The following is a 27,652-nucleotide window of genomic DNA, read 5'->3' as shown; positions in this document are numbered from 1 at the left end:
ACATATCGACGAAGTCTGCGTCTGAGTGCAGCCGGCTGTTCGAGTTAAAGTCAGTGCTCATTAATGCATCTGATTACGCTTTAGGCAAAGGCCGAACGGCAAAAAAAAAGCCGCACGCACATACAGAGCCGTCTTTGTGGGGACACAGATCAATACAAATGCACTTCAAAAGAGGAAAGAGGAAGATGTGCGAGGGAGAGGAATCCGCTGTTAACATAGGCCACATGATGAGAATGTAAACAATAATAATAATAATGAGAAGAAGTGTATAAATCACAGTTTATTTCCTTACAATAAACAAGCCTCTTAGCTTCTTCCAAATGAGTCTGCAACTTTCAATTATTTATAGTGTTTTATTGTTTCTACTATTGATCATTTACCAATTTGTCTGTTCTTCAGATGATTTGTGCTGATCATTTTTTCATTTTGTCAGCTGCTGTTTTCCAACGTTTAAACAACAAACTCAACACAAATATTCGGTTTATCGTTGAGTTTATGGAAACCATGTTACTGATGAAAATGCATCACTTTTATCTTTGAGGTGTGAAAAAAAAGGCAAAGCCAAGTTTTGAAAAGACTTGAAATTTTCCATTGCTTATGTCAAAGTTGTTGAAAATCCCAGTAAAACGAGGACTCGGGAAATAAAATATAACATTAAGGAAAAAATGCGTTGACTTAGGTGGTCTTAGGTGTGACGATGAGAATGAACTGATGTCTTTCTCTTTGTGTTTGCGCCCTTCACCCTCAATAGCTGGGACAGGCTCCAGCCGCTATCCCAGATTGTCAACCTTTAATTGAAAAAGTGGATGGACGGACAAACATTGTAATGCAAAAACAACAACACAATAAAAATAATTACTATCAGCATCTGCTATCAGAAAACATTGGCATGTTTCAGGATCCTAAAGCATGGAAACTCTGAGTGGGAGCAGTCCTACCCCCACCTCCCAATCTGATGGACATAATCCAGTGCTATTAGCAACTAAACTGACTTAATACATTCGACAACATCTGACATTCAACATCCTGAAAAGTCTAAATGGCCATCTACAAAGACTGGAGGGGATTGCGGAGATGGACACCACATTGTTTATGCATGTGTAATGCTGTGTTTATGCGCCTGGTCAGAGTGGTTCTATTTATCTCTAATCACAGTCAAATATGTGGAAGAAAAAAGTTTCCAAAGGAGACTCCAGTGCAGATGGCAGCTATTCAAGTCACCCACCGCTCCTGAGTGTATGTGTGTCACTGCCACCATCTGAAATATTCCTCTGTGTTTTTGTGCGATGTGTGTTGGTTCATGTCAAAAGGTCTATCCCATAATAACTGACAGCTATCATTATCACTTCCTGTCTCTTTGATCTCTCCCTCTAATCCAGCTAATTAAATCTGCTAATGTCAATATACATTTTAATCTGCAATCATGTTTGATTGGACCTGTGGAGCCTCACTGTCAGTCCTCCTGCCAGCGAAAACCCAACTACTGACAAGCTTGACAGCCAGCCAATCAGAACGGGAGATGAGCCCTCCTCCACTGACCTATAGCCAGGAAACACCATTCACACTGACAGTTCATCTTTTTCTAGTGTTTCACAAAGTCCCACAGACAAATACATCTCTTCCTTCCCAAATATCCACAAGAGAGGGCTAAAAAAAAAAAAGCTGTCGAAAAACGAAAAAGGGGAGGAGAAAAAAAAACAAGGGAGAGAAGCTCTGATTGTACATGCAGAGTGGTAATTACAACTAAATTGAGGGCACATGGTAATCTATGTTAGGTCATCTCTAATTCCACTTACATTTCCACATTTTGGACTAATTAAAACCGTTAATAATCAGAGCCTGTGCGCGTAAGCGAGAGGGGGGAGAGGGAACGCGGGAAAGAGGGAGAGAGAGTGCATTTTCAGACGCGGCATCTTTGAGATGAGCCAGAGGAAGAATGTCCCGTCACACTGCAGGAAAATTAAGTGCACACGCTTTGATTTTAACAAGACACGAGAGCAGATAACGTTTTGGGGGGGTTTTTCCGTTTAAAGACACGGGAAAAAAGAGAGTGAGGAAAAGTGCTTCTCCAGCGAAAATGTTTCCAGATTATAACGTGTTTAATTGAAAGGTACACTGGAGCAAAGTTGGAAAGACGGGTGACGAGGGGTTTTCGCAACTTCTGTTTTGTCCACTTCTTGGTCTATAAAACTGACAGAACTCAGAGTTAAACTTTCAGGGCTGCCTCTCCCCCCCCCTACGGCAAACTGGAGCGAGTCTGGGAAAAGGGGAATTTGCTATTCTCCCAGCCTTTGCCCTTCGAGGTGCTGAAAGAGAACAGAATATGAATGGGAAGCGAGCGAGAAAACACTTCAGAAGATGAAAACAAGCCTTGAAAGCCAACTGCTGCAATAATACCAACTCCGGCATAAATAGTGGATGAACGCCAATAAAGAATGCAGGGTGGATGTCAAAAGAAGAGGGGCACAGACACACCGCAGTCACCTGCTTTTCACACAACGCTCTCAGCCCAGGGTTATCCATAGCCCTGGGCTGATTTGGCCCCGAGCTAACAAGCAATGAAAGCGAAAGCTCCAGTTTGTCAACCGTAAACAAAATTTGGAGACACTACTGAGCGTAAAAGCCATCCTCGGGATTACATTAGCAACTTTAAACTGTCATTATCATAGGGAAGGGCACACTGCTTCGGTATGATAATCAGGGTATGAAATTACACATCTCCCCTTTTTTAAAAAAAAAATTAAGAAAAATCTAACCAATGGCACAAAAGTGTCCAGATATTACTACCAAGATTTTGCAAAAAATACTGTGTACATTATAGCAATGTTACAACTACTGCTGCTAAACAAATAACATAAAAGAGTCCTTCAAGTTGCACAAGCCTATTCAGAGATGTTGCGCATCCCCCCCCCCTGCAAAAAACGTCTTGAACCATCACCAGAGCTTGATATGGTCTTAACACAGAGAAAACGAACCCTTCAGCGTGGCAGTAAAACCACAATCATGGCAAAAAGGAAAGCAAGACAGAAAGGGAAAAAAAATGTACGTGGGTGCACATGACAAAGAAAAAGTTAAGAGGGCGAGTGAACAGACCACACAGCAACATCCTGCAGCAATTTAATTATTCCATTTTGGAGGAGGAGGACGAGAAAGAGAGAAAAGATCAGAGTGAGTGAAAGGCTCATCCTCATCTGTGATTGATTAGGATAGACAGAAACTCACACCCACATTAACACACAACAGAAGCCAGCATGAGAAGAGGAGAAGTTTTACAAAGTAGTCTTAAGAGGCTTTCACTACACTCCCATGATTTTTGCAATTTATAGCACACTAAAACCCCAAAAAGCCAATCTCAGCACTTTCCTGAATCAATTCATGTAGTGAAGACGGGCTGAGCCCACACAACATTTCTGCAAGAGTTCAGTCTTTCATTTTTTGTATAAACCTTTCAGGAAAGCCTTTTTTCAAGCGCCCTCAAACCTTTTAGTGTGTCCATGACTTGTAGACTTCAGTATGAAGCAAGATCTTTGGCGTACAACAGCTTGAGACACCTTTTATATTCTTTAGGGTTGAAGAAACTTCAAAAATCAAAAAATATATGCAATGTAATTATACATAAAGAGGCATCAATAAGTGTTTCTGCATATTTCTGACTCGCTTAAAGATTGCAATTCTAAACCATTTTACCACAGAACAACAAAATCAGTTTTCTTCATATCTGAGAGACTGGAGCAGAGACCCTTAGGTAGCCTTTAAGCTGTCAGAAAGAATAAGTGCTTTCTGGGTCGTCTTAACTCCTGGCAAAGTTAACGACAATTTTAGGCCAAGCAAGCAGAGCGACTAGACATAACAATTCCCATATAAGCTCAGCCCATTTCTCTCTGCCCTGATGACAGGAAGCTAAAATAACTTCAGCGCCTTCACGTCTGAAAAATGACCATCTGAAATTGATACTGGTCCTCTGAAACGTTATAAGAAGCAATATTAATCTCTCACCTAGTGGTAATCGCTAATTTCATATACTATTAAGATGATGAATGGGATTTTAACAAACTGAGCTGTTGTTAAAAACTTAAAGCAGACCAATCCATCAAGGTCACGATTATTCATGGCCTCCAAAGAAATAGTAGCGGGAAAAAGGTGAAACCATTAGTGAAACAAGAACGATGGAGATAGCAGGTGGATAGGCACAGACAAGCCAAATAATTTAAAAGATAAATATTTTTTTAAACATAAACATTAACAATACAGTTTAAGAAAAAACACATCTATACTGGTAGAATTACACAAATAATCATCTGACTATGAGGGGAAAGCAGCTGGAAGGCTGTTTGTAGTAATTAGAAAAAAGCGACATCTAGTGGTGGTTTAAGGTATGTCGCTTTATACTGCAGATGGTGTTTTTATAATAAGACAAGATGGCATCACAACAACTGAGCTTTCTAATGTCGCACTAAGTTAAAAAATTATATAAAACAAAATCAACTTTTATAGAGAATAGACCAAAAAGCGATTGAAAGGTTAGTTATCAAACATATAATGTGTGTATGTATCATGCACACTGATAAAGATATTTTCCCTTCTTTAAAGAATCTCTGATGAGATTACCATATAGCAACAAGACAGACACTTGCAGCAAACTTTCATTGTGCCCTGCTATTTGCAGATTTGAGCTGCGTATTTAAAAAACACTACGATAAGGAGCACCTGCAAATGTTTGCCAGCCAAGCTTGAGTGAGAAAAGGAATATACTGAAGGACAGAAATGAATAAGTCTGTGTATCATTATAGATGGTGTCTAGCAAACCTTCAAGACATTGACGTACTTATTGGAAGAAGGCGTACTGAGTGGGCTATAATAATGCACGACTTCTTAGCCTTAACCAACAGTAAAAACTGACCATTTTGTTCTCTTGCAAGTAGAGTCTCTGCAGTTTAGGGCATCCTCTCGCCAAGGCCATGATGCCGTCATCTGAGATACCGTAGCACTGACCCAAGTGGATGTCTTTCAGCTCACTGCAGTGCTCCCCCAGCTGAGGTAAAAAATAAATAAATAAAACAAAACAAAACAAAACAGAGAAGTAAAGAAGATATTGCTCAAAATCTTCACTAAGCTGATATGACTGGTGTATGTGTTTGCTTTTTATTTAAACTAGGGGTTCATATCTACTGGATCTCGTTCGCAAACAATATGTACACAAATCTGCAAATAAACCAAGCGAAAGAACGCTCCAAACCCAAATCTGTGAGTGCCCATTATTTTCTTTCCTGAATTTGTTTGCACTCTACGATCCTCTGAACATGCACACGTGACGAAATGATGAAGGTTTGGCTGTCTTGAAAATGTAAACACACATTTTTAAACTTAATATTAATACTAATGCTGCTGATGACTATAAGTTTCTTTTTAGTGATTATTTTTTCAAAACCGCTTAAGAACAAAAGCGCTCAGAATTTGAATAAAATACACAATAAACTCTGAGATTACAAGCCAAGAAAGGAAAACACCGAGTATAAAAAGGCACAGGTTTTAAGCTTTTTTTAAAAAACATATTCTAATAGACATTATCTCATCTTATCTCTCTCTTAAAGATGGCTTCCTTTCTTGTTGGATGTCATCAGTTAAAGTCTAATTTCTTGGCACTATCCCACAGATGCTGGAGAATAATTGCTGTCGCTGAGTTACTCGTCTTGGGCTGACAGATCCTTGTCCTCCACCTGCTTTCTTCTTTTTGTTATGCTCTGGTTGTCTTTTTTTTCCGTTTCAAGTTTGATGTCAAATTGTTTCTTTTCACTTGAACGACAGTGTTTTTCTAAAATGAAACTGTTTTTAGCATCTCTCTTTCTTTCTTTTTTTCAATAAATGTGTTAAATTAAGAACGGGCACGCGGCAGTATGCTGATTGCAGCGCTAACATATACACGGTGGTAAGAACACAACTGGCTCGTTCCCACGTATCATAAATATGACTGTAATTTTGCATTTGTACCGATCAGGACAAGAACATGTATATGCACATAAGTGAATGAGGCCCATTGTGTGTCAACCCCAGTTCTGAATCCACACCTTTTTCAATGCTGCATCTGTCAGTTTGTCCTGGTTGCCCACATGCACCTTCACCAGAAGAGGGCAGTGTGTAGCCAAAGCACACAAAGAAATGTCACCCAGCTGCTTGCAGCGGTAGGCGGTATATTTCTGCAAGCCAGGACACTGTGAAGCCAGGGAGGACACGCCGTGGTCATGGACCGCCCTGCAATCCGAGATGTTAATCTCGGTCACATTCTGCCTCCGAGAAGCTATTTTCACCAGAAGATCATCATTTACCTGCAGAGCAAGATAACATAAAAAGACATAATAATCAGCACAGAAATCAAAGTTTCCTGTTCTTTCTGACTTTTTTGTAGACAACTGTGTCTCTTACTTGTTGTAGGCCACTGAGGTCGATTTGCTTCCAGAACTGGAAGTCCAAGCAGAGGTCCCTCCAGTACTTACAAACCAGAGAGGCACAAAGACAGCGCTCCTTTACTGTCAGGTGAGACAGCACCTGTGAGGGGAAAAAAAGGGTGTTTTCAGTCCCTTAAAAGCCATCAGACAACAATTCAGTTTTCCAGTGTCTTTGTCTGCACCAAACCATATGAAAACATTAAATAAAAAACTTCTTCTGACCTTAAGAAGGATGGAGGAAGGCAGATGATTGATACTCAAGTGATCAGCAGCTTCAGAACTTCTTGCCTGGCAGTCGTCATAGTTATGTGCGCAGGGCGGGGACGAGTCAGAACTGTGGGGCAAATCGGCGTGAAGACCCAACCCACAGCAGCCATCAGCAGGTGAGGAAGAAGAGGAAGCGGAGGAGGAAGAGGAGGAGGGAAGCGGGCAAAGGGGAAGGTGGCAATGGCCCGTTTCAGAGTTCGAGGCCACCTCCCCCCCACCTCCATTCTCCAGCCCTCCATCAGGAGCAGCGAAGGCACAGCGCGGCTGCTTACAAGGGGTGCACCTTTGCACCTCTGAGCACTTCCTCTTACACACCTGCAATCGGACACACACACACACACACACACACACACACACACACACACACACACACACACACACACACACACAGACAGGTCACTTGGAATCAGATTTTCAGGCAAATTTAGTTACAATTACAGAAAGAAATTCATGCTGTTAAATGTAAATAAATATGCAATACAGTTATTTGAAAATTATAAAAAGCCTATATTAATTAGGAATTAATGCTCCGAACCGGATGCCTACCATCTCTGTGTAATCGCTGGTGCAGCCAGGCACAGGCACAGGTATGGGCACAGTCACAGACACACCAGCGGTTCGGAAGAGGGCCGGTGGTGGAATTAGTTTGGCAGGAACAGCTGACAAAAGGCTCCTCCCCTGGCCCTCCCAGATAGCAAGTTCTCTCGGTGACAACAAGAACTTGGAGCAATCCTCCGGAGATGCGAGGGTCGCGTATCGCTCCGCAAGCTTCGTGGCAGCTGACGCTCCGATGCCGACTCCGCCAACACCTGGGACGCTGATTCCCGTGATGCTGTTGTGTCGACACCCGTTGGCCTCAAAGTGGTCGCTCTCGTCGTCGAAACCACCGCTGTTGCCGTGGACGATAAAGCAGAGCATGCAGGGCCCGTGCAGAAAACAGTTCCTCTTCTTCTTCTTCCTGTGATGCAATTTGCGTGTCCTCTTCTTCAGGCGATAACCATTTTTCGAAAAAAGATGGCCCATATAGATGATTCAAGGAAACTCTGGAACAACAAAAAAAAAAAAAGGATTGGTCAAATATATATATATGTTTCAGCACTAACAGGAGGCCGAGCTAAAGGTGACAGAGTGGAAGACGCTCATATTTTCATTGGCAGTGACCAAAATGAACAGGATTACAAATCAGCATAACAGAAGGTCAGCTCAAGTCAAGCAGTTTGGAGGCAAAGTTGGAGAAGCAAGGCTGAGATGGTTTGGACATGTGCAGCACAGGGTTAGTGGATATAATGGACAAAAGATGTTAAATATGTAGCTGCCAGGCAGGAGGAAAAGAGCAAGACCTCAGAGGAGGTTCATGGATGTACTGAAAAAGGCTGTTGTGAGAGCGACAGATGCTAGTTTGTAATGATATGAAAATTCTATGAAAGTTGTAGTGTTAAGACTTGGCATCAAAAAATACGCAATGAAGAAAAAACGATTCAATGAAAAAAGAATTTGATAGTTTCCATCCTCAGTACTACGAATTTATTGTAGTCAGTACATAAACATAGCATAGGTGAATTATTTAGCCCCTGTATGATTAAGAGAACAAAGGATATCCTTTCTTTTGCTTAAAATGACTATTCAAAACATTGTTTTATTTATTTATATATATATATATATATATATATATATATATATATATATATATGTCTGATACTTTAATACATTTTTATGAGTAAAGATGTATTTCATCAATTAAGAGAAAATGTCTTTTTGCTAACAATGTTTTGCCCCACATAAATAAAATAATACGGGAAAATTGCAGGATCACTAACAGCTATCATTATCATTATCTCCTTTTTTAATGAGGCTTTTTTTCGTACTTTATTAAGCCTGTCATTAGCTGCTTTAATGTTCCTCTTTTCCCTAAAGGAAGAGTCAACATGAACCTTTAGTAGGAAAATCTAATGGCCATCCTTCAATATTTTCAAGGCTGTTTTTTATAGCTGCAGTGAAAGAATGCTCAAGAAAAGATGGGAACTTTACAAGATAACGCTAGAGTTGTCTGACACACACACACACGGGGTGGAGAGTGAGATTAACTTAATCTGGAAGGGTGTATTTGTGATCGTGGTGGGCTCGTGTAAATAATGGCACAGATTTCCACACAAAAAGAAAAGAAAAATCTGAGCCTGATCCTGTATATCAACAACAATCAGGACAGTCCTTTCTGCTGAAACAGACACGACGATGGACAAGACTGACAGCAACCACATGTGTCATTAAACTCAGCACCGGAGAGCCCAACAACACAGTACTGCAATGAAATACTGATGTTATTTGTTAAAAACACTCACAATTTAAGAGTAAAACCTAAATCTCAGCACAGCACACAACAAAGAGCAGCAAGCTTTGCAGCCGTGCTTGCCTACGATGGAAAAGATTCATGCGTGGATGCTGTGCATAACTTGAAAAATGTTTTGGGGGTTTGGGGTTGTTTTTGTTTTGTTTGTTTTTTAATGATCCACATTTGTTGAGGACGTGAAAAATCTCGTCGGATAACTGCAGCAGTGCAGCACCGGTTGATGGCTGCTGAATCAAAACACAGAGATGTAAACAGTGAACAGGTGGTCATTTGTTTAGCATGTAGAAAAGCCAATGCAGACTTAACGTGACACCTGCGGTTTGCCTGGAATTGCCGCAGATTTGCCTTCAACATTCACACGAACTTAACGCTGTTTTTGAGGGAAAGAAAGACGCGACTGCTTCGCAGTTTTCTGTCAGGCTAGCCTGCTCCATCCCCAGATGCTAAGTTAGCTATAGCCCCAAAAGCAATCATCTCTCACCACTTCACACGGTGCTCCCACACTCCGCACTGCGCTCGCATAATACTGCTAAGCTCCACGGTCAAGATGAACGGTGACGAGCCCCGAAAGGAGAGACAAGGGCTTAGGAAAAACGGCCACTAAATCGCCGTTCTGCTCTTCCAAAACAGTAGCAGCTCTGGTTGTACCTCTGCTGCTGCTGCTGCTGCTCTTGAGGACAGCACTTCCGCACCGAGAGGGCAGCGAGAAGGAAGCCGACGAGGGCGATTCGTAATTCGCCATCAATGAAAATCCTGTTCCCAGGATTTTGGGGATAGAGAAGAACCAAACACTGGATTGATTTTTTTCAACGATAGGTAAATGAAGCTTTGAAAACTGACTTAGAAAACACAGGGTCTAAATATTAAGCTATCTAATGCATACAAATGTGGAATTATAATAGAGTATGGGAATCATTTTGTATCGTGTTTAGATTGTGGAGGTATCGCCACAAGATCATTTAAATTAAAAACAAACTTTTAATTTATTAACCATAGGAAAACTGGACAACCGCCCCAAAATAATCTACTGACAGTGGTTGTTACAGAAAACACTACCTACCTTATAAATTTCTACTCTTAACACCTTTATTCTTGCAGTTACTTTATTTACTGGTCTTCCTCTTCCCTGACAGCTACACATTTAGCACCTTTTGTCCAGTATATCCACTACCGCTCCTCTTCAAATGTCCAAACCACCTCAGCCTTGCCTCTCTAAATCATCAAGCACTGGATATGAGCAGTCCCTCTGGTGCACTAATTTCTAATCCTGTCCATTCTGGTCACTCCCAACAAATAATCAGATTTTATTCGTGAACATAATAGTTGATATTGTGTCTACACACGCTGTATATTATGCGAATTTAAAATAATGAATCCAACATAAAACAAGCATAAAATATACACATACTGCCAAAATACATCAAAGTTAATCGGAATGAACTCATTGTTTGTATCTTAAACGTTTCATGCATTAAACACTTCAAGTCTAGACCACCAAGCAGTATTAGACTAAAGTATGAAATGTAAAACTTAAAAGTCACAAATAGGATAAAATGTATAGTTGTATGTAACTTAACTGGGTTTTCTGCAGTAACTACAGTATATTGCAGCCAACTTGGTCTTGCGAGGAGCTAAAAAAAACACTTTGGGGAGAGAGAATCAGGGCATAAAATTATAATTTATAAACATAACACAAGATGAGAGACTGTTAACGACAATATACATAGCACATGTAATTTTCTACAGTACCGAACTGTACAGTATGTCTACTCTATATATATTTAATATACACAGAGAGATATATAATAATCTGGATGTAAAGTTCAAACTGTATTTCATTGTAAATTCCCATGGCAATGTTCTTCTTATTCTTAAATGTTATTGGCGGTTGGCAAACAACTGATTGGTGCATTACCGCCACCACTAGTATGGAGTGTGGACTGAAATGACGCCCCCACCCCCAAAACAAACAAACAAACAAACAAACAATCAAACAAACAAACAAACAAACAAAAAACCTCAAAGCCTTTCAAACACTCTTCCCGCTTTAAAAACCCGAAATAAAGCCTGTTAACTCCTACTTCCAGAATCCTTTTGCAATAGGTCAACCAGATCCAGTTTTATTTTCGTAGTAATGAGATTTTGGTTTAATTGTCTCCTCTCCACCTGATATTTCTGACAGTGCAATATCACATGCTCTATAGTTTCCTTTTCTCCACAGAAGGCACATTTCCCCGTATTATGTTTCCCAATCAAGAATAGTGTTGCATTCAACCCAGTATGACCAAATCTCAATCTCTATGACCATCTCCTCTCTCCTGCTCCTTCCAGTGGTTCTCATTTCTCCTACCCCCCTTTGTATTGTATACAACCATCGTCCTCTCCTTTCCTCCTCCTACTGCTTTTGCCAACTACTCCTCATTTCTTGCCTTATGATACTCTTCACTTCAGCTTGACCAAAACTAACAGCCATGTCAACTGTCCCATGTCTTGTGGCTTCCTTCGCCGCTCTGTCTGCCATTTCATTCCCCATTATTCCATAATGGGCTGGAATCCATAGAAACACAACTGTAAGACCCATCATGTTTATTCTGAAAAGTGTTTGCGGAATTTCTGCTAGAGTATCTGCTCTCGCATCTGAGCGACTACACTGTAAACAATAGCTTTTAATGGCCTCATATCCATGGCAATGTTGTTCACTGAGCTGAAATAGGCTATATATAAATAAATGTTGCCTAACTGTTATTGTGAAGTCAGAGCGCGCGCGCACTGACGCACCGGTCAGTTTCTGTTTTGTATTGCCTTATTTATACAACTAAATCCGGAGATTAAGATAATATTAACCAATGTTTAACCAATGAATATGTGTTCCCCGTCTCTCTTCGTTCTCCTGGAGAGAGAGAGAGAGAGAGAGAGAGAGAGAGAGCGAGCATATGGGCGTGAATTTTCCAGGCACCAGCTCCTCCAGGCTGAATTGCAACTCCCAAAATAGCAGCACTGCGAATTCTGGATCCTCTGAGAAAAAAAAATGGCTGAAGTAGTTTCACCAATAACTCGACAAGTAACTAAAGGAAGCCAGGAAAATGTGACCTGTTTTGTGGATATTAATCTCAGAGACGTCGAAGACTGTTTAATTTACGACCGGCATGGAGTTTCTCTTCCGTTCAAGACCCTATACCAAGACAGGAAATCGGTCATAATTTTTGTGCGGGTAGGGAAAACTTCATTTGGCTTAACTTTGCTGATGAGTTATGGGTTCGCATAGGCACCCTACCTTAAGTTGCGTTTTTAACTGGGTCTTGATAGGCTTCAAAGTAGGTGAGCCTAAGTGTAGCTGGCCAGATGCTCCAAGAATTTCCTGTGGTGTGTTGGAAATGGACGAATGAAGAGATCGTTCTTCATAGGTGAAGACAGAGGGATAAATGTTATGGCGCAAGATGTGAATTTTTAAATGCAGTGATCTCTCTCATCACTACAGACTTTTAACATGTTATGTAATATGTGTCCCTGCAGAATTTCTTGTGCTACAGCTGTAAAGAGTATGCTGATGATTTGGGAAAAATACCCAGAGAAGTACTGGAGGTAAGTTCTGTTTAGTAAGGACCATTGCACTAGAGGCTGTCAAAACAAAGAGCACAGCTGCAACACTGGCAGCAAAGGTGCTCAGTTGTAGCAATAGGAGGTCTGATGAGTATTAACATAAATAATTGATCATGAGAAATCCGAAATTCCATGTGTGTTGTTGCAGGATGCTGAAATTAGACTGGTCGTGATAGGTCAGTCCGCTTATCATCACATAAAGGTAATTATTTTGTTATATATACACCCACTGGACACTTGTTCAGCTGCTTGTTAAAGCAAATATCTGATCAGCCAACCACATGGCAGCAACTCAGTGCATTTATGCATGCAGACATGGTCAAAACAACTCGCTGAAGTTTTGAAGAAAGGTGATTTAATTGAGTCTGGTTTTGACATGTGGCCGCTCTATTGGAATTCTGCCACAGTGCCATCTCTAAGGTTTACAGAGAATGGTCGAGAAAAAAAAGGGGGAAATATCCAGTGAGCACCAGTTGTCTGTGTGAAAAGTAAGAAGAGAATGTCCAGACTGCTTCGAGCTGATAAGAAGGCACGAGTAACTGAAATAACCACTTGTTACAACCAAAATATGCAAAAGACCACACCTAGAGCCACTCCTGTCAGCTAAGTACAGGAAACTGAGGCTGCAGTTTGCACAGGCTCAACAAAATCGGGCAATAGAGGTTTGAAAAAAAGCATTCTGGTCTCATGAGTCTCCAATTCTACTTCTACATTCAGATGATAGGATCTGAAGTAAAAAAAAGAATGAAAGTGTGGATTGATTCTGAACTGTTCAGGCTGCTGGTGGTATAATGGTGGAAGGCATATTTTCTTGGTACACCTTGGGCCACTTGGAACCAATTGAGTGTGATTTTAAACTCAGCAGCCTTCCCGAGTATTGATCTTGACCACGTCCATCCCTTTCTGACTACAGTATTCGCATCTTCTGATGGCTATTTCCAGCAGGATTACACATCAAAAAGCTCAGATAATCAAAACTAGTTCAAGGAACAAGAGAAAGAATTCACTATTCACTATATAAGAATTTCCACTACTGCAATCCAGTAGAACGTCTTTGGCATGATGGATGTGCAGCCATCAAAGCTGCACCAACTGTGTGATGCTATCAATTCAATATGAACCAAAATCTCTGTTGAATGTATGCCACAAAGAATTAAGGTCTAACTTTTGCAAGGTGTACCTATTACAGTGTCTGATGAGTGTATATAAATATCACAGCAGGCACTATAGTTTTCCAGACAAATGTACTCTTTCTTCTTGTTCTGTCATGTAGTCGTTCTGCTTGCTCACGGAGTATCCTTATGAAATATATGTGGACCCAGAGAGGCGCATTTACCAAAAGCTGGGGATGAAGAGAGAGGAGACATTCACAGACTCTGGTATGCAAAAACACTGTTGGAGTGTATAAGTAAGCTTATTTTGAGATGATAATGAAACTTTGTCTTTGTATCTGTGTTTGTGAACTCAGCACAGCCTAGTCCCCATGTGAAGTCTGGCGTTTTTATGGGCCAAATCAAGACTATATGGAGAGCCATGACTAGTCCTGCCTTTGATTTTCAGGGTGACCTACATCAACAAGGTGGAGCCATCATTGCAGGACCTGGTAAGTTGGTCTCTCTCTATATATAATGTCATGTGTTAATGTTGCCACTGCATTATATCTTATATCTTTTTTCTTCACACTCACTGTTTTCTCCCTCTCTACAGGCTCCAAAGTCCATTTTTCCCATCTTGACATGAACCGCCTGGACCACATGCCCATCAACTGGCTCCTTCAGCTTGCAGGAGCTCAGAAAACGATTGACTTCAGCGATAAGCCGAAAATCATTCACATCTAGTTAGGTGCCTGCCTGAAAGTTTCATCCCACGTCACTGCTGTAATCACACATGGAGTGTATATACAATCAGCTTCAAACTCTAAGACGACTAAATGAGTTTCTGTTGCTTCTGTTGTGCATTTGAACTCAACTTGATTGACAAATAGTACATTACAATGACTTTATCAGCTTAACACACACCTCTCTCCTCTTCCCTCAACTGTCTTGGCTTTAATAACATCACTCAAACTGAAAGTGCATGCGGCAAGTTTGTGCAAAAACCGATAAGGCATGTTTTCCTGGCATGATCTGAAAGTGTTCCAAATATCTTCTTGAGAAATCAGTGAATGCTTGGCCTTTGCAGTGTCCCCTTTAAATGTTTAGCAGGGCTGAGGTCCAATGACTGTGGAGGAAAAAGTCAATGTCAGCCAACACTCTTTTTTTGTAGTCTTATATAGTTTTCAAGAAGTTCTTGCAAAACTTTGACAAATAAGACAACACGTCTAATTTGTCATTCTCTTTGTCCAACTCTATAGACAACCCTCCCAGAACTGAATATTTATGTTCTGTTTGTCTTCTTAAATACACCATTATGTTACAGACAGAAATCTCTAACTTGGATTCATCATTACATTGATTCCCCCCCCCCCCCCCCCCCCCCACAGTGGTCTACTGTTAAGTTACATTACTGTTGAGGATAGACAAATTGCAGCAAGAAGAGTTTTATCCGTAACAAATATTTCAGTCCCAGCATTCCCAAGTATGTTATTTATTTCAAGGCTAGACACTGACCTGACCAAATGACCAAAAACCTGGGAGAGGTTAGAATCACTGGCCTTGCAAATAGTACAGTTTCATTAAAAAATGCACTACTGGCATTGTCCAGTGTCTCCAATCACATGTCAAGAGCTGATGATGGTTGTTCTTGATGCAGGAGGATTTTCTCTGTTTTCAGTCTGTGGTCTGAAACAGCAGTAAACCCTTATATTCCAGTGTGTTTTGTGGTATAATTATGTGCCTGTTTTGTAGTGATAAGACTGAATAGCAGCTGTTGCACTGATTTTACTACCTTGTCACATTCCCATTGCAATCTGCAAAGTTTATTATATTGTAAATAAAGACATTTTTTTTGTTATTTATTGGCGGCCATATATGCTCTACAGTGCAAGGCCAGAGCACGGTTGCATTCAAATAGGAAAAACTCTGGCATCAAGGACTACATTTCCAATATGTTATCTATTGGTACAGCACCAGCTGCTGCAGCTGAACGGTGAAGGGTGGGCATTGGACATCTAATCCCGATACGTCACTTGCAGGGGATTCAGAAAGCAGAAACCTGCCCCTGTTCACAGACGTCACCACCAGAGAGGTTGGAACGGGTAACTGGAAGCACGCAGACACAGGCAGACCATCGGGGGCGAGACATGACATATTAGCGCGTCGACAACACGAGGACAAGCCGCCGCACTGTGAAGCGCAGGGGTGTCTGTCGCTGCTGCACGGGAATGTCCAGCAGCCCTGAGGAGAAAAAATGAAGCGCAAGAGCGAAAGGAGGCGAGCCGAGTCGAGGAAAAAGCGCTGTGCAGCTCACAGCAGCTCAGAGGCGGAGCCAAACTCTGATATTTACATTGAGATAACAGGTAAGGGGGTCTGCAGAATGCACCCGGTCAACTTTGCGCACAGTTGGCAAATGCACGAAAGCGCGCACTACAGGCGAAACCCCCCCAAAAATGTCGTGCACTGACCATTGTGTGTGAACGTCTTTGATTTTTTCCCTGCTTTTGTCCTCTCATGGCGACACCGTCTGTCCCTTTAATGTTATTACAGCGGGTTTTGCCTCGATTTACCTTAGCTCCGTGCACATGAAACCTCCAACAATGAGCAGTTTTACTCGGGTATTTAATTTCAGAGCAGGGAATTGCGGCAGAGTTGCACCTTTTTGTTTTATGAAGTCGGTGTGAGGTGCGAGTGCATACTTAGAGGTGGTTTGCTGTATCAATGTCATAAATATCACAGTCAACCCACTGTCAGTTCCATTTATGTTTTATTTTCATATCTTTATGGCGTTTCCTGGTTCCCACATCCTCGGTGAGCTGAAAGAGGGGAGGTTCGTCGAAGTAGAAATCACAAATCTGACTGGCTAAGAGATCGTCCTAGCAACCGCTTGGGCAACGATCCCAGGGCCTATCATGTGTCTAATATCAAGAACTTTAAACTGAACTAGGCGGGGCAGAGCCTGACGTACGCGTTTGTCTACCAATCACGTAGTCCTCTGCATCTCTTGCAGCCAATAGCGTCCCGAGAACCGCCTCAGGGGAGGGGTCGCGCAGAGCTCATTTTTAGCAGAGTACGCACTTAGACACGAAACTCTCCGTCCTTCCCTCTTCGGCAAGTGACTTTCTCCACTTTAAAAGACTAAAGAAACCTTCCTTATCCCTTTTAAATTTACATTTTGCCACTTTAAACTTAACTATTCGCGTTTTATTTTTATTTTTTTTTACCTAGCATGCGAAAGTCTCAGTGAAGAAAGTCACCCCGTGAGTTTCTGTATAAAAACGTCATGTTCAAAACAGTTTGCAAGATGACCGCGGACTATGTTTCGTCAGTGTGCATTGAGTTCATCAAAGGTAAGTCGCGAGAAAAAATACTTTTAAAAAGTATTAGACGAAGACAGTTTTTTTTAATAATCAGCAGCATGCATGTGTTTACATGACAAAAAACAAGTAACTGCCTTTATTTTAATGTTGTCCCCTCCCTCTTCCCCTGTCATGTTCCTCCAGATCAACTGTATTTTGCCATACTTCAGCAAAAGATCAAGAGCACAGCTGAAAGACACTGTTTCTGCATCGATGAAGAACTGGCATATGAGAAGTGAGTAGTCATACTCACCACTTACTTGGATTACTAGTTTCCATATCGTGTGTGTTCCCTTTCTTTCTTTCTTTCTTCCTTCCTTTCTCTCCTTTTGGTCTGAGTGCCATAAAATAGGCACACCTCATGTTATCAAATGCTGATCTTTAACAGTAGGGTTTGTGTGAGTAGATGTGTACATAACTTGCCCCTTACTGTGATGTTACGCAATGTCATGGTGCATTGCAAAAGATATTCAACTTCAAAGCCAGTGGAAGAGGTTCCACTACTTGCTATTTTAGCAACATCAGGGCTTTTAAAGGATGGCTCACTAGGACAGGACTGACCTTTTAAAGTTTATGCTAGTGTTACAAAAAGACCTGGTGCTTGCAGCTTTTTGTCCTGTTCTGATTGACCCATGATGTTTCTAAATATAGCCTTTACTCTGTCAGTGTTTTTACAGTGTGAATCTTGGGTAGCCGATTCTGTCTAGTGAAACTTCCCTAGAGATGATAGCTGGCTGCATAAATAGCCACTGACACACTCTTTGTTCTCTGCTTTCTCTCTCTCCCTCTCTTAGCTTCTATGCGGACTTTGGTCCCCTTAACCTGGCCATGTTTTATCGCTTCTGCTGCAAGCTGACAAAGAAGCTCAAGGTAAAGTAAACTGATGCTCTTAATTTGCAGTTCCTGTAAGGGGGGGGGGTCAATCAATAGCTTTTTATACCTACAGTAGGTAAACAAAGTAAAGTAGTGTTTGGGCTTTTATGTAATACAGTCAGCTGTCTTATTGTTTAATCTATGTACCTAATAGTGCAAACATGTTTGCGTTATTGCTTTGTGCTGAGACAGTTTACGTGTATTTGCATGTGAGCTGGAAAAGATGCTGATCACAGGCTGGGGCAGCTGAGCTCCTGTGCATGATTGATTTATTGATGGTTGTCCAGCCTTTTCAATTTAAGATATCTTTGCTTGTTGATCCTTGGTAGACCTAATGAATAACTTTTCAGTTATACAGGTAATCATTTTTTTTTGTCACTCAAATAAATAAAGAATCACCTGTAATTTCATGTTGTTAATGTATTTGTGCAGTCCATTACACTCTCAAGGAAGAAGATCATATTTTATACATGTGGAGATCAGAAGAAGCAAGCCAATGCTGCCTATCTAATAGGCTCATATGCAGTAAGTTGTTTGCAAACATGTGTATTACAAATAACTTATGGACTTGTGCTGTGCCTAATGTAACAGAAATTATATTAGCATGTAATACATATGGCATTTGCTGATTGCACATTTGTATTTATAGGTAATGCATCTAAATATGTTGCCAGAGGAGGCCTACAGTCTGCTGATGTCAAGAAATTCATCATATATTCCATTCAGGTAACAGTTTGCAACACAATTTTTACTCAGACTAATTTAATAATAACAGTTTTAACTGCCATTCGCATTTTAATTTGATTTTCAAGTGTCTCTGACTGAAAGTATAAGTTTCTGGTTTCAGCCTCTCTTCATTAATCAAGGAGACTGTTAAGTGATAAGAGGAGCTGGGTGGGAGGGTTAAACTATACTGATTAAAGGAAAATGATAATAGATTAATTTCTATTCTAGTTATTGTTTTTTCTTAAAGGGGACCTATTAAGCTAAATTTCCAGTTCCAGGTTTCTCTTACTGGACTTTACTAGAGTTTCTCTGCACCATTCACAAATTAAAATAACACTTAGTTATAAATAGCGGACATTGGTGCAAGCTTGTAAAAAAATTTAGCTCATTTTAGCTCTGCCTTTGAGCTAAATTTCTTCTGATTGGCTTACCTCAAAAGCATGTTATCATATCATTATAACTATCCAAAAAGAAGTAAAACATATTGGAAACCAAGGTTATAGAGCAGTCAGAAGCTTAAATTCACATAGGTTTCCTGCAGACATTGTTTAATATAAGCATCCACCATTGTAACAACATGTGTTTAACAGAAAATTTGAAATCATAATAGGTCCACTTTAACATACCTCAATGAAATTGCACAGCAAATTAAATATTGGAGCACTGTTTAGCCCCAACTACAACACAAGATTAAAGCACAATGCTACTGTGGCTCATCAGAATTATGACAGGGACCTTTAAGAGGAGGGGTCACACATGCTTTTTGAGAGGGAAAGAGAGAAAGAGTTCAGAATAAGAAGAAGTGATATCATATTCAGTGTTTAAATGAATATGAAATCCCATGTATGTTGTGCAGAACCTTAAATATGTTTTATATTTTACAGAGATGCTTCATTTGGAACCTGCATGTACAATCTGAACATCCTAGACTGTCTTCGTGGTGTGCACAAAGTATGTCATTTAAAGAATGAATTCCTTTTCTTTGTTGTATTAACACACCCTAACAAAATGACTTTCAATTCAACGCTCCGCTAGGCTTTGCATTATGGCTGGCTCGACTTCTCTAACTTTGATGTGGAAGAATATGAGCACTATGAGAGAGCAGAAAATGGAGACTTGAACTGGATCATTCCAGGAAAGTTCCTTGCATTCAGTGGGCCGCATCCAAAAAGCAAAATAGAGAATGGTAATTAAAGTACATTACAGGACTATGTCTCACCACATTTTAACACATCCTGAACTCACAAGAATGTTTTCCTTTCTTATTTTAGGGTACCCTTTGCACGCTCCTGAGGCCTACATCCCATACTTCAGGAAGCACAACATCACTACCATCATCAGACTCAACAAGAAGATGTATGATGCCCGACGTTTTACAGACTCTGGGTTTGAACATCAGGACCTCTTCTTTGTGGATGGAAGCACACCGAATGATTCTATTGTTAGGACGTTTCTCAACATCTGTGAGAACGCTGAAGGAGCCATTGCAGTCCACTGTAAAGGTAGGTTTTTTTTGGTGCAAGACGTACTTGTAGCTACATAAACCTTGCTCGGTTTCCTGTTTACGGCACAATTTCAATGCACACTACTTTTCTTTTGTTTTAGCTGGGCTAGGAAGGACTGGTACTCTGATTGCCTGCTATATGATGAAACATTACCGCCTAACTGCAGCAGAGGCCATCGCTTGGATACGGATCTGCCGACCAGGGTCCATCATTGGACCTCAGCAGAACTTTGTTGAAGAGTAAGTGTTCACTAGAGCAGGACTTTCAAAATGTCACATTTTAAAAAATCTTTAAATACTTTCAAAGTATTTTGTATTGATACATATCTGAGATTAAACTAGATAAATTAACCACAGTTTAAGTTTTATAGCTGTGGTTTGAAACAACACTGTTTCAGGCAACAAATTATTAGATGATGAAAAATCTTAAAGTCATGTGATTTTTGGTTTGGCAAGAAAATCATTGTGTGGTTTGTGTATCAGGAAGCAGAACAGTCTGTGGGCAGAAGGAGATGTTTTCCGCGAGAAGATGCTGAATGAACGTGAGAATGGTAAGATGGCTGTAACCAGGATCCTATCTGGAGTGGATGACATAACCATCAATGGGAGCAACAAGAACAGAGGATCCAAGAAAGAAGAGATGGAAATGGTGAGTTTGAAACTAAAGTCTTAAGTCTTTCATTCTAATAATTCATTCTGCTCATTGTTTTTCTCTTTTTTTTTTGCAGTACAATGATGAAGAGGAGAGAAATGGCCTAACACAGGGTGATAAATTACGAGCTCTTAAGAGCAAGAGGCAGGCCAGATCATCTTCGGGTTCACTATCGTAAGTATCCAGGCAGCCTGCAAGCCTCATCATGCATCACACCATTGTGCTGTAGTACAGTAAAATGAGCGAATCAGTCCCTTGGATCATTACATGTATACAGTAGTGTTTTTCAAAGCATAAAAAAGATGACCAGGAAGTGACCATGTAGGATTTCTTTGGTTACATTTATCATTTCGTTGGGTAAGCTTTCTGTCTTCCTCAGTAACTTCTTCCAGGTAGTCCGCTTTGGGAGTCGGGTTTGAGGATTTGGCAGGGCTGCCCTCATTTAACCATGCCATACAATTTCATCCTAATACTGTACTTTAAACCATTTGGAATATCTGCATTATTTTAATAACCATGTTTCTTTTTTCAAATTTCATCTCATACGGATAGAGTATAATAAAGTCATCCTATTACCATGTGTAATCAGTGAGGATAAACAATAAGATGAGAAAGTGGTAGCCCAGATACTTAGGCTCAAAGTGACACAGTTGTTTGCAGGGTTGGATTTTAGTTATCTGATATACACTTTTCCAGGAAAAACTGTTTTGTGGGTTGAATTTAGAAAGGCATGAACAATGTGGAAGCTAAAGATGATAGCTCTATGAAAATCTTTTGCTAAAGTGCTGATGGTGTGTAAGCTGTGTTCTTTGGTCAGAAGCTTAAAAAAGTTCAGTTTGGACAAAAGCATATGTAAGCCAAGTCAATATAAAGCTTATCTGTCACTAGGTTATCATGAAATCAGTGTAACTAGGTCACTCATTCAAGTCAACAGAAAGTTTTTCTATAGATAAACTTTGTAGCTGAGACAACAAATATTGATTAGCTTTTCTAATTCTTTGAAAAAAGAAGAAAGAAAGAAAAAAAGAAACGATCAGCCGTATTTGGACAACTATGACGTGAGCTTCCCGCTCTATGCCAGTGGGGGGTGCTAAAGTGCAAAACCTAACCCTCTACTGAACAACAACGTCATTAAAAGATTATTAAAATTTCCTCTATTGTTGTTTTTCTGCCCAAGTCCACATCATTTGTGTCCATATAATTCAAAGCTGTGGAAGGTTGGTCAGTATGGCAGAGTATGGTTGACCGGCCTCTGCCAATGTACCCATATGGCTTTGGCTTTTGTTGTCCCATGTCAGGCAGGTGGTAGTGTTCTGCTGCAGCCTCATGGGCACGGTGTGGCCGATGTGTTGCCTGCCGTTCAAAAGATAGCAGAGAGAGGCAGAGAAAGAGTTGGGGAGAGGAAAAACAGAGAGAGGATGTGAGGTTTTGTACGTTGGAGGTAAGTGCACGTCAGTTCCTTTCTAGCCGACATCCTCTTCCTGTTTAAAAAAATATATATTGGTAAGCCAGCGAATGGTGTGACAGATTTGAAGTTGTCCTTTTTTTTTTTTTCTCTCTCTTCCTTTTCTTTTCTTTTGATGACTGGTGTGAAGAGGTTATGCACTTAGTGGATGCATTACATTTACACGCCTTTCATTATCTGCCTCATGGACACACCGAGCTGTTCTGCTTTGATATCAAGGCATATCTGTGGTATCCTCTGAGTCACAATAAAAGCTCTCAAGTTAACAGCACCAATTATTCAACCAATCACGGTTTTAAATAAGATCGGGATTAGTTGAATTCAATGTTTTATTGCTTTGCTTGCACGACTGACTTGGCTCACATCAAGATAAAGTCTGAATCAGGGAAGCTTTGACCTTGTTCTCATCTGCAGTACGTAATTCCTCATTGCTTGGTAAAGTAGTGAATTTGCCAGCTGATTCATTAATGTTTAGGTGTAAATTGGCAGTAGTTCTTTGGTACTGGACTAAGCTATGATTTCGAGTGTTTTGTGAGTTTAATTAGTGTCTTTAAATTCTGTTATTTGGATAGTAAAATCCTCCAGATCCTCGTCATCACATAAAGCATTAGAAAAACATTGTGGGCTAGGGGCTATGGGCTAGGTAGTTGCACGAAAACAGAGAGTTGAGGCTGAAGGGAGATTTGCTTGCACTACAGGCCATATGCTGCTGCAGGGAATGCATTGCTACACATCTAATGCTCCATTTCCAGCTGAGCATCACCATCTGGCTCCACTGTTTGGTTTATTATGCAACACCAATATGCATGTTAAACTCCAGGGACGATTAGAACGATGACTGTCAGAACTTCTTCACTTTTCTGCCTCTTCACGCATGGCAACAGGCATGAAACCCTTGGACATGCACGCATGCACATGCCTCTGTGTTTGTGTCTAACATGTACTTAATGCTGGGCTGGGATCATTGTCAGTTGCCTGTTGTTTTTCCATTGCTCTTGTGACTGGATCAGTGTATGCATACCATCTGAGCTTTGTTTACTCTTGCAGGAGTCCATCTCTGTTAGCTTCTATTAAAAGTGTGGGACAGAGTTTAGAAATGGGTGCTTAATTCTTGTAGGATCTGACTATTTTTAGATGTTTCTGTTAAACAGAGCCCATCTCCTTCATTGGCAGGCTTATATCAATCACTACAATTTCAGTACCAGGGATACTGTTATCTATTTAATGTCTGTAAATGCTGCCTGGGGTTCTTTTTTTTCCTAGAATCGTGTTTTATTTTCAAGTACTTTTGAGGAGCTTACGATACAAAAAAACTCACTCCTATATTTATTATAAATATGTAGAACTTAAGTAAAATAAAGTTGTTGTTTTTTTCCTCAAGTAAGTTAACCTACTTTAAACTTCCTACATTAGTTGGGTTCTTTATGGCTGACTGCTTATACAACAGAGCAAGTGATGAACAAAAATATGCTGTTTGGCACTGTTGGATGAAAGGCTCTACAAAAGGTGATTCATCTAATCCAGTCCCAGTGGAAAAGCACAACATCAGAGGCTTTATGTCCTGCCCAGACGTCTCTTGTCTCTCCTTCCTTTTTCCCCCCTTTTTTTCCATTTGCTCTTGTTGTTGGATTTGTCCTCCTTTCAGATGGCTGGTAGCCATGCTGCTCTCCTCCCTGTGTAGCCTTGCCCTGTGGTGGATTGTGTATGGCTTCCCTTCTTCCATCCTGCATTTCTGTATAGACGGGTTAGGATTTCAATGAGTTCTACTGCCCGTCAGCCCCCCCAAAACCTGCCCTGCCCCTCCTTCTGGAGCTCTAACTGAGAATGCTGTAAGTGAGCCCCCAGTCTCTTTTTAATTCCCAACCCGAATCAGAAATTTGTTCAAAATCATCTTACTGTTCCTATATTCTTTCTGCAAATACTGTAAAGTCAAAGCTAATGAGCAGAGCCAGTTTTTAAAAATCTAAAACATCAAAGGCTACTGCCTTGACCTTGTCAGCATTTTTTGTACATGATGATTTGTACCATAAACATTCCCATCACCCCGTCACCTTTACACATCATGCTTTGCTGGTTATTGTGTTGACTTATTCCCAACTGTTAAATTGGCAGACAATTAAGAGCTGCTGATGGAAATGACTAAGACAGATCAAGACTCTCTTTAAGTTTTAGTGCCACCTCCTCGCTTTAACTTAGCTCTACTAATCCTACCTGGCTGCTGAATGCAATAATATTCTGTTCACACGGCTAAAACTGTCACATTAAAAACAAAACATTTTTTCTCATTACCATGCAAACCTTTCCCCTGCTATCCACTCTGAAGTGTAGTTCATTACATATACATATGAAGTTTCACATTTTTTACTGCTATGTTACTTTGTCTTCACAGACAAGAGGAGAATAAGATGCACACCAGATCCTCATCACAGTCCCTGAGGTAAAGTGTACAATGTACACACAAAATGCACACCTACATACACATACTGACATAAAGCAGGGCTTAGACTAATGAATATGTCTCCTCTGCAGCGGAGTCATCTTGCAGGCAAGTTTTCAGAGCTGTAAGACAAGTGTTAGCCCATTGGCTCTATCTGACCAGTCAGACAGCAGGAAAAGGACCAGAACCTCCCTTCCAGCCAATGGAACAGGAGGAAGGTCAGTGGAAGAATTTAAATAACACTTATTTGCCCGAACTGACTTTCCCGGATAGACTTTACATACGTTATACAGTTAAAATTATCCACAAAGGTCAACAATGTTTCAGTTTGGATCATAGACTAGACAGAAAACATTGCTGCAGCTGCAATTTGACATCACCCATAATCTGCAGATAGGACATCATGTATATTCAATATGAAAGTGTTTACCTAGTTGCCCCCTGCTGGCCATTATAAATAATGCGTGTTTAAAGCAGTCTGTAGGTTGTATTTTTAACTTCAGTCATTACATGTGAAATTGTACTGTTGTAATAATAATACATGCTTTGTATTTTAATTCCTCTATGTACCATTGAAACTGAAAAAAAAAAACCAAAAATAGAGAGGCTATAGCCACTCATGAGTGCTTGCTGAGTACATTAACAGCTTCCCTTTTCTCTACCAGCTCCCTGTGCAACACCAGACTGGTCAGGTCCCTAGGCAACTTGCATGTCGTGGCTGGTGGCAAAGACCCAATGTGTTGTGAACCATGTGACAGCCATAGACAGACAGCCAGTGTCACAACCAACTTAGGCTCTCCCATCAGCTTAAGCATGGGACAGGTCCATCTACAGGCAAGCTTCCTTAGATCTTCACAAGCCAAGTGGAGATTTGGACTGCATTTGCACAGGAGCCAAAAATTGCAATATGCAAAAAGAGATATGATCTTTAGTGCCTGTGCAAATTCAGCAAAAATTTCAGAGGCTTGGAATACACGTCGTTTCACTTCAGTTTTCAAAAAAAGGGGTTGTGCCATAATCACATGATGTTCCTAGGCTGGGCTGCATCGCCTACTGAAACAAAACCTGTGATTCATTCAAAAAATGTTTCTTAAAAAAAAAAAGACTGTTTCCACCAACAACAGTTAAGATCTTACAGTTTAGGTAAAAGTGGAAGCATTTGATTGCATTTTTTTAAATGAAGGAATGGATTAATTATAAACAGGTGAATACTTTCATTGAATTTAATTATTCAGTTAATTTAAGCATTAAGTAAAACAAAATGGTACTGCAGATCCTTTCAGTGTAGAGAAATTTGCATTTTTTTCATCATGACAGAAGGCTAATGAGGTTTACATAGAGAAACTAAATACTATTAATAAATATTGTTTTATGAATTTGATGAAGGTGCAACCCAGCTCAGATTCTTTACTCAGATGAACTAACCTTTATATATAACTGGATATTGTCCAGGTCTAACATGTAGTAAATCTGATGGTGCATATGTACCACTATCAGGATGCCAAATTAAATTCCACTTGGCACAATCCCCCTGCTGCTTCATTCAAACATTTTCCCTGCATGTTCTCTGAGAACAGTTTGTTTGAGAGTATGGCTGGCTATAGCTTCTCTAGACTTTGTGCGCCTCACTTCACTCTGCCTTTGGCCTGTTGTTACCACTCTGTAGCCATGTGTGCATTCTTTTCTTGAGCCAATCTTTAATGTTCACCTCCCTTCTTTTCCTCCTTTTACGTTTCATATATGCAACAGACGTACCGTCTCCAGAGGATGTAAAGCTCGCAGCTCTTTGCAATCCATTAGGTTTTCCAGGCTATGGTATCTACCGCTTCACTTTTCTGTCTTGCATTTACTCTAGTATTGTAATGATTTAATCTTAAATAACTCTATTTTTCCCCCTTCTTCTTTGTAGTCACTCCATACCCAAACCTAGAGCTCCTCTACTGCGGTGAGCCTGTGGATCTGGAAAATCTGATACATTACCTTCTATACAGCTGACGTGGGGAGAAGAGACGTTACAGAAACACCACAAATACTTCATTCAAAATTTTATGATTACAAGCCATTTTATCCATAGGACTCTTTTTAAACATAGAATCATGAACTGAACTGCTAGTTTTAATCATTGCCTGGTTGTTTCTACTTAACTGAAGCATGCAGTAGCAGCATCAGATCGAATCATTGTATGAATGTGTGGATCCAGGAGTTTTCCTCCAAAATGAGCACTGTGCAGAACTTATTCTGATAAGGGTTCATGGTGGGAAGTATTTGATAGAATTGGCCTTTAATTTGTCCCGAGTCCCTGATCTTGGGCCTTGCATTGTGTGTTTGCCATGGACATAGTTAAGTCTATTGGCAGTAATTCCATCACAAAATGGTAAATGGCCTGTATTTGTATAGCGCTTTTCTAGTCCCTAAGGACCCCAAAGCGCTTTACACATTCAGTCATCCACCCATTCACACACTGGTGATGGCAAGCTACATTGTAGCCACAGCCACCCTGGGGCGCACTGACAGAGGCGAGGCTGCCGGACACTGGCGCCACCGGGCCCTCTGACCACCACCAGTAGGCAACGGGTGAAGTGTCTTGCCCAAGGACAACGACAGAGACTGTCCAAGCCGGGGCTCGAACTCTCAACCTTCCGATTACAAGGCGACATGTGCATTTGTACCTCTATTGAATATCTGATGTCTCTTACTTGTGAAGCTTTTCAGCTCCTGTACTTAAACTGTAAATATGTCAACATTTGATATACTCTGTATTTTGTAAATATTTTGTACTGTTAGATCATCCTATAAATGAGTGGGTGGTCCTAACGGGGCCTGGTCTAACTCACCTTCATAATCCATGGAAGACATTTGCTTGAAGCACATAGAATCATACTTTT

At 40.6% G+C, this 27,652-nt stretch overlaps 3 protein-coding genes across 21 annotated transcripts in view; 2 read left to right on the top strand and 1 right to left on the bottom strand.

Moving 5' to 3' along the window:
- The window catches only part of fbxl17 (F-box and leucine-rich repeat protein 17), a 229,428-nt gene extending 219,236 nt beyond the window's left edge, over positions 1–10,192 (bottom strand). For 6 of the 7 annotated variants that reach the window (XR_003273996.1, XM_026186347.1, XM_026186351.1 and 3 more), the window contains exons 1-6: positions 9,539–9,867; positions 7,257–7,753; positions 6,666–7,025; positions 6,421–6,543; positions 6,066–6,323; positions 4,901–5,032 (exon numbers count right to left, since the gene is read on the bottom strand). Coding sequence is in view for 6 of the 7 variants with exons in the window: in XM_026186347.1 (XP_026042132.1) it covers positions 4,901–5,032; positions 6,066–6,323; positions 6,421–6,543; positions 6,666–7,025; positions 7,257–7,733 (1,350 nt within the window). In the remaining variant the exon portion in view is untranslated. Of the gene's footprint in view, positions 1–4,900; positions 5,033–6,065; positions 6,324–6,420; positions 6,544–6,665; positions 7,026–7,256; positions 7,754–9,538; positions 9,868–10,117 lie in introns of those variants that run through there. The other variant, XM_026186348.1, reaches the window with a different exon arrangement.
- A 1,667-nt stretch (positions 10,193–11,859) lies between these two features.
- prxl2c (peroxiredoxin like 2C) lies at positions 11,860–15,609 on the top strand. Of its 2 annotated transcripts, XM_026186365.1 has the most exons (6): positions 11,861–12,268; positions 12,571–12,639; positions 12,806–12,859; positions 13,931–14,036; positions 14,126–14,260; positions 14,365–15,609. In XM_026186365.1, exons 1-6 carry the CDS (start codon positions 12,086–12,088, stop codon positions 14,493–14,495), a joined length of 678 nt encoding a protein of 225 aa, XP_026042150.1. In that variant the 5' UTR covers positions 11,861–12,085; the 3' UTR covers positions 14,496–15,609. The 2 variants fall into 2 exon arrangements, with proteins under 2 accessions (XP_026042151.1, XP_026042150.1); XM_026186366.1 differs by lacking the exon at positions 12,806–12,859 and having other exon boundaries at positions 11,860–12,268.
- A 116-nt stretch (positions 15,610–15,725) lies between these two features.
- cdc14b (cell division cycle 14B) lies at positions 15,726–27,186 on the top strand. 12 transcript variants are annotated; one of them, XM_026186355.1, is made up of 16 exons: positions 15,726–16,114; positions 17,255–17,345; positions 17,905–17,980; positions 18,416–18,508; positions 18,633–18,709; positions 19,594–19,660; positions 19,745–19,895; positions 19,981–20,211; positions 20,315–20,453; positions 20,697–20,862; positions 20,942–21,039; positions 24,720–24,767; positions 24,860–24,985; positions 25,433–25,601; positions 26,517–26,582; positions 26,677–27,186. In XM_026186355.1, exons 1-15 carry the CDS (start codon positions 16,006–16,008, stop codon positions 26,538–26,540), a joined length of 1,665 nt encoding a protein of 554 aa, XP_026042140.1. In that variant the 5' UTR covers positions 15,726–16,005; the 3' UTR covers positions 26,541–26,582; positions 26,677–27,186. The 12 variants fall into 12 exon arrangements, 10 of the variants coding, with proteins under 10 accessions (XP_026042140.1, XP_026042141.1, XP_026042146.1 ...); XM_026186357.1 differs by lacking the exon at positions 15,726–16,114 and adding an exon at positions 16,121–17,101; XM_026186356.1 differs by lacking the exon at positions 26,517–26,582.
- The last annotated feature ends 466 nt before the right edge of the window (positions 27,187–27,652 follow it).

This window comes from Astatotilapia calliptera, chromosome 12, assembly GCF_900246225.1.
Source record: "Astatotilapia calliptera chromosome 12, fAstCal1.2, whole genome shotgun sequence".
Classification (NCBI taxonomy): domain Eukaryota; kingdom Metazoa; phylum Chordata; class Actinopteri; order Cichliformes; family Cichlidae; genus Astatotilapia; species Astatotilapia calliptera.
This window is presented reverse-complemented; position numbering and strand designations above follow the sequence as displayed.